The sequence below is a fragment of the Carya illinoinensis genome, chromosome 10, assembly GCF_018687715.1.
Source record: "Carya illinoinensis cultivar Pawnee chromosome 10, C.illinoinensisPawnee_v1, whole genome shotgun sequence".
Taxonomy (NCBI): Eukaryota; Viridiplantae; Streptophyta; class Magnoliopsida; order Fagales; family Juglandaceae; genus Carya; species Carya illinoinensis.
The window spans coordinates 32476516-32483494 of NC_056761.1; the positions used below are offsets into that span (position 1 = coordinate 32476516).

The following is a 6979-nucleotide window of genomic DNA, read 5'->3' on the forward strand; positions in this document are numbered from 1 at the left end:
TTGACACTGATTTCTATATAAATATATATGAAATTTTGAATTGATTGCGGTGATTCGATGTGTACAAGTTTAAGGTTTGGAAGATATTGCAGGGGAGCTTAATTACTTATCCCAAAAAATTAGAAAAAAAAATAGAGAAAAATGGAGGGATCGGACAGCAATTCCATTGGCACGCACGTGTGTGGCATAATGCAACAACCAGTCTGGTCATAGAATTACAGGTTTTTGGGAATATTTTTGTTGTTTTTGGGAGTTGGAACTTGGGGATGAATGCATCCCACGTGTTCCCAACTAACTTTCCAAACCTCAACTAACCCTCTAGTCTAAACTCTACGCTACATGACAACCCCCCCTCTCCTCTCTCTCTCTCTCTACAGAGATTTCATTTTTGTTTATAATTTTTAAAAAAATAATTCTATTTTATATTTTGTACATAAATTCTGATCAAAATGCAACTTCACCCATAAATGCCATTCTACTCGGTGGTGCCTTACACTGCTGTAACTCAATGAATAAAAAATTCATTTTTCTTAAAACAATGAAATCATCTCAATAGCATTTGCCCTTCCATGAATCGATCCAATATGGTTTCTTTGCCACGCAAGCACAACTTTATATTAAAAATATGTAATATCATCTTAATCTCCCAGTGTCTCATGGGCACTACTGATATGTTCACATGGTTTTATACAAGGAAAAAAAAAAATCCTCAATTATTAGGATAAATTGCACTTAATAAATTACTTATATTGTATAATTTGATTTAAAATTTAAATCTTATTATTTAAGTGACGTTGACGGTATGTTTTATACACCAGTTTGAGAATCGAATAACTCTTTATACTGTTTGTGGAGGGGTATAACCAAAATCTTTTACTATCCCACAATTCATTTTTCTGTGTCTCCCCAGTGATATAAGTTGATATCATGCATTTTAAAACATAGTTTGGTCCATGTATGAAGCTGCTCTTTGTATGCATTACATGTTTTCGTAACCATAAGTCGTCAGCTTTTACTTTGTACTTGACAAGTCTCGCAACCAACCTGGATCTCGCTTTGCCATTGAATTATGGTTGCTAACAAGATTGTCCCAAAATTGTTCGTTTGTTTGTTTGTACAAGGATTATATGATTAGAGAGTGTTGGAAGTTTCAAAAAATATCTTTTCTGCTAGTAACGTTCGATTCCTTTTCTTCAGAGATGGTGGGCGAAAAGCTCTATCTTTCCGCCGATCTGTGATCAATAGAGGATCAGATTAAGACCTAAATCAATTACAGAGTCAGGTTTTCAGCCGTTTAGTTTGGTTTCCTGTTGAGCTGGCCCGAACTGGGGTCTTGAGTGCATATCACGCGCTATGATATGTTATCTATTTATCCGAGAGTCAAAAAATGGGAAGCAGATAGACGCTGAGACAGTCGGTTGTCCGTACAAGTAGGCTCGGGGTTCTTGGTCCAAACCAGTCCGGTAATCTCTGTCTTTGAGACTAAAGTACTGAAATCCACAAAGTAAAGTTTTTTCTTGGATTTGCCTTACTTTCTGCTGCAACTTTCCCATCTGTTTTCCTTGGTAAGCCTCTCTGAGCCTCTCTCTCTCTCTCTCTCTCTCTCTCTGAACTGTTTAAAAATCACAGGCACTGTATGACCAGTGAAAAGTCTTTAAGGTTGTTTTTGCTTAATAAGAACCCGATATGATTGGGCGTCGTCACATGTTAAACTGGTTGAGGTTTCTCTCTCTGAGAGGTCAAGTTCTTGTATATATGTCCCGTTTTTACTTTCTAAATTCAGGTTTATTTATTTGCTCACAAAAAAGCCTCCACCCAATACGGGTCCAGCCAAATGGCATAAAATGAATTGGTTAACGGTGTTTCAAGCAGCCAACAAACTTCTTTACTTGCTAGTTATTGCCATTCTGGTTGGCTCTCCCTTCCTTTCCTTTTATTTTGATTTTGTCTATCTGAATGTCTTCGGATTTTATCTGTGACTCGATTGCATTTGCTTTAGTTCTAATGGTCGCATATTATCCAGCACCTTCCGTTTTGGTTTAGAAAGTTTTAGGTCTTGCTGTGAATTAGGAGAAAGCTTCTGTTCAGTGAGTTGGAGAAAGCTTCTGTTTCAGGGAGTTGGGCTAAAAAAAAAAGGAAAAATCTCTGTTTATGAGATGCTTTGTTATGTATTCTTGCAATTTAGTGTCCATTATTGCAGAACTCCTAAACTATCTTGTTTCTTATAGTGCTGGGTTTTTTCTTCTTTTTCTTTTTTATCCTTCAAAAGATGAAATAATTCAGATTGGTTTTTGTTTTTCTTAATGATTTAGTAGTTAAGAATGTCCCATATACAGATGGCGATATTTTATGGTAGTTCTTAGCTCTGCTAGTCGCATTAGATTCTTGGTATCATGTCTTTGGAGGAGGAAAATGAATCTGGAAAGGCTAATAGCAATAGGGTTTTTATCATCAACTTTGGTATTGATGATAAGATTCAAGTTGGTATTTTTAAGTTGAAAATTATTTAACTTTATCGCAAACTTGCAATGAGAACCAAGAAATTCGTTGTGTTGTAGGCAGATAAGCATCATTACGCTTGCTTGTAGATGTGAAGTTGGACGAGGAAATCCATAATCCATTGTCTATCTGTGGTGTCTTTTATTTTGATGGAGAATATGAATTACTGTTCTGTAGAGTTAAGAAAAAAGAATTCCATTGTTCAACTAAAGATTGTCATATTCAAAGTTGTAGAGAGAAATCTCAGTTGCTCAAATAAATATTTTGGGAAACACCATCGGCTATATCTCATATTATCAAGTCGTTTGCAAATGACTTCTGGAGATATTGATTTATTGCTTCTCAGTGCAATGTTGATTTATTATCTTAGTATAGGGATTATCAGAAATTTTTCTTGGAGTTTCTTTATAACTCATATTTTGCTTAGAACTTGGTAGCAGTGGAAGTTCCTCGTACACATTTTTTATCTGCTAATTTACTGTAATAGTTTTACTATATATACTCTGAATTGAGTAGACGTCAGTCGGATTCAGACTACGAGGCCTTTGCATCACACAATGTTTACTGATTATTGAAATTCATCCTTCTTTCTACAATGCCTTCAACATTAAGAAAAGGAGAAGATAAAACTGAAATTCATTTACTGGTCAGAGTTGATTCGAATATTGTTCTATTTTAAGTTGGTTAAGCTTTAATATAAAGTTTTTAAACTAAAAATAACTTCAATAATAGAAGAAACTATGTTTGCTTCTAGTTTAAAAGACTTGCTTGAATTTGATCCAGTTATATCGCATCAGTTCTTTTTAAAGATTTAACAAGCATAAGGCTTTCTTCTGAACCTAGCTAGCCGATTAAGTTGACAATCATCTTATTAGTTTCTCCTGCATTCCCATCTTCCTACAATGGAATCCAATAACTAAGTTAAATTCAGTTCCAGAAAGGTTGGTCTGAGTGATGAACATTTTTTCTTGGTTAACTATAGAAAGTTAATCTCATTTACGTGTCTTGGCTAATTGTAAGTCAGATTTGCAATCCAGGTTTCACATAGCCAGGATTCTGATACCACGTGATATGCGTGGCTGCATGTGACAGAATAATAGATTGTTAATAACTTAATGGCTTTGCTTTTCTTCCTTGTTATAATTTTATTTCTCCATTTACCAGTTGTTTATCTGATCATCATTGGATAATGCAGGTTTGAAGAAGAGTTTTGGCTAGGTAAATCTGGAATCAACACATATAAAAGGAACATTTGAAGCATGCTTCAGTTGTCCTGCTTAAAGTATCACCTCCCAACAAGTTTATAGTCTACTCTTGCTATCTCTAATAGAGGAATGTCGAGTATTCCAGGCTGATTGGAGTTCAGAGCTCTCCTTTTATTCATTGAGGCATAATGCTCTATGAAACATTAAATTAGAACAGCATATAATCATTTGAGATGGATACTAAGGAAGCAGAGAGAGTAGTTATTGCTAAGCCAGTTGCCTCAAGACCGACTTGTTCCAGTTTTAGATCTTTCTCAGAACTTCTTGCAGGCGCCATTAATGTCTCGCCCTCCAATGTATGTTCAACTGCAGTTACTGCTATTCGACCAAAGACAGTGAGGTTCAAGCCAATGGTGAATCGTGCTCCACCTGGGGCAGTTTCTTCTCAGGTGACCTTCTAAGTTCTTCTCAAAGAAGATGAACTTCTAAGTTCTTCTCTGAGTCCTTAGTCATTTAATTTCTTCTGATCTTTCTGTTGGCTGGTGATTTCAGGCCGAAATCTCTGGAGCAGCTCTTTGTAATTCAGCTGATGAGGTCCCGAAATTTGACAGCAAAGCAACTGTGGTATACAAACCATTGGCGAAATTTGTATCAAAGACAACTGCTTCTCTCTTGGCAAATATGGTCAGTTGCTAACATATGCGTATTTGTTGTATTATAGGGGTACCTCTTTCCTTTCCAACATGTATGGTCTCTTAATGGTTATTCATGTCGTTCTGTTGTTAGTTTTATTTCTTTATTTTTTCCATCTGATTCAATGACCTTGGATATTTTGTAGGCTTCCTAAGCGTAAGAATATTCCTTTTCTTTTTGAACAGGGAAACTTCAATACTAATCATCAACCAGCACAACCAACAGTCAAGACCTCTTCCCAACATTCAAACCAAGAGAAACATAAGTTCAGATCCAAAAAAAGCTCAAATCTTCACCAGAAAATTCCCTCACGAGTTGAAGCAAATAAGGCAGTCGGGCCCTCAAAGGTAGCATCCCAGAAAAAGGAGGAGGATCCAAAAGCTTTGCCGACTACAGCTAATGGTGATAGTCCTTCTCCTTCTTATGATGGATATAATTGGAGAAAATATGGCCAAAAGCAAGTCAAAGGAAGTGAGTACCCAAGAAGTTATTACAAGTGCACACATCCAAATTGCCCTGTGAAAAAGAAGGTTGAGAGATCATTGGATGGTCAGATTGCAGAGATTGTTTACAAGGGTGAGCACAGCCATTCAAAGCCTCAGCCTCTTAAGCGCAACTCATCAGGGACAACACAAGGGCTAGGAATTGTATCTGATGGGCTTGGTCAAGATACCACCACCAGCAGATACAATGAAGGAAATGATGCTTCTGAAGGCAGAGTAGAAAATCAGAATGAAGTAGGATTGGCTTCACGTTCTACTTATCAGGGTAATGCTGCACTAACTTGTGATCCTGTCCCAACTGGTACAATTGCTGCTGCTGGTGGTACTCCTGATAATTCCTGTGGCCTTAGTGGAGAATGTGAAGAAGGAAACAAAACCATGGAGCTGGTGGATGAGGAACCCAAAAGCAAAAAAAGGTAAGATTAAGTGGATATTTATAGCTGCCTAAAATGAAAAACACACTGGCTATACTAGGTAACCGAATCTGAGATGGTTTTGCATGCTGAATTGGTGATAAAGAGAGCTTTATATCCTTATGGGAATGATGTTTCAATTGATGCTAAAAATAATTTTAGGGTTATGTCCAAAAGTCAGCATATTGTTAAAATTAGTAAGCTCTCTTTTTGAGCCCACATTATAATCGTTCTTTTCATTCAAGTGGCATACGATTGCTTTTGCTGAACTTAATGTTCTCTGCTTCAGGAAAAGTGAGAGTCAATCCAACGAAGCAGGTCCTTTAGGGAAAGGCACACAAGAGCCCCGCATTGTGTTGCAAAACTCCACCGATTCTGAAACTATGACCGATGGCTTTCGCTGGAGGAAATATGGACAGAAGGTTGTCAAGGGAAATCCATATCCCAGGTTGAGATTCTTGTCCATTTTATGTTGATATAATCTTCTCTATTTCAGGTTCCTGGTCTAATTTGGCCTTTATATTCAAGTCCTTTAAGTAAGAAGCGATTGATCTTTCTTTCCAGATAATATTCCTTAAACCTCATTCCATGTGTTTTGCAGAAGTTACTACAGATGTACCAGTCTCAAATGCAGTGTGCGCAAACATGTGGAAAGAACATCAGAAGATCCAAGAGCTTTTATCACAACATATGAGGGAAAACATAACCACGAAATGCCACTCAAGAACACAAATCCAGTGGTTTCTGAAACAGATATCCTCGCCCGTAGAGGTAAAGAAAGGAGATGAATGACTGTGTGCACTGAAAACTTCACCAAATCCATTGTTTGACATGGTAGTGTAGGTTTGATAGAGGTCAAGAGCATCAGAAGCCAGATGACTTATGTGATCAGCAATGGTGGATCATTTTTACTCTAAATCTCACAGATTGTTGATCAAAGACTGTTTTTCTTTCTATTCTTCTTTTGTGGGTAGCTCAGATTATTCTATGGAAACACATCTGTCTCTATGAAGCCTTTTCACCTAGCTGCCTCGAAGCTTATTGTAACACTAGCCGCACACTCGTGCGATGCGTGAGAAAAATGATGTATTCTAATCCTATTCTATTTTAAATTTTGTTTATAAAGATGGATTGTTCTTGATCTTTAAAAACATGATCTTTCAACTTTTTGTTTTTAAAAATTTATGGTCATTTAACACAAAAATACCCAATAGGAGCAAAGTTATTGTTTCAAAGTATATATAAAGAAGAGAAGAAATATTACAGAAACGAATACAAAGTATGTTATTGTAAATTTATGATCAGTTAGCACAAAACTGACTGAGGTGGTTCAACGGTAACATAACTAATTCCACATATAGTGTGGATATATATGCACTCTAGTTTCTTTCAACTACATGAATTATTGTTAGACTTCCCTTCATCATTTGGAACTTGTGAAATCCTATGTGCTTATTATATCACATGGACATGGAATAACAGCCAATATGTAAGATTCTTTTATATTCATCCTTTCTATAAGCTTCATGTAAGATTGTATAATAAAGCGGCATGGCAAACCTGACCCTGAAAGAAACGAGTCAAGAAAAAGTTATCACTAGACCCGACCCAAAATTTTAAAATCCTCCCATGCATATCATTACTATGCTGATGATTATGTGCTCCT

The 6979-nt window shown here is 36.5% G+C and overlaps 1 protein-coding gene across 3 annotated transcripts; it reads left to right on the forward strand.

The window, feature by feature from the left end:
• The first annotated feature begins 1019 nt into the window (after positions 1-1019).
• On the forward strand, positions 1020-6438 carry LOC122279399 (WRKY transcription factor 44-like). 3 transcript variants are annotated; one of them, XM_043090037.1, is made up of 6 exons: positions 1020-1565; positions 3695-4153; positions 4257-4388; positions 4583-5316; positions 5603-5761; positions 5915-6438. In XM_043090037.1, exons 2-6 carry the CDS (start codon positions 3938-3940, stop codon positions 6099-6101), a joined length of 1428 nt encoding a protein of 475 aa, XP_042945971.1. In that variant the 5' UTR covers positions 1020-1565; positions 3695-3937; the 3' UTR covers positions 6102-6438. The 3 variants fall into 3 exon arrangements, with proteins under 3 accessions (XP_042945971.1, XP_042945973.1, XP_042945972.1); XM_043090039.1 differs by having other exon boundaries at positions 1020-1463; XM_043090038.1 differs by lacking the exon at positions 1020-1565 and adding an exon at positions 1757-1910.
• The last annotated feature ends 541 nt before the right edge of the window (positions 6439-6979 follow it).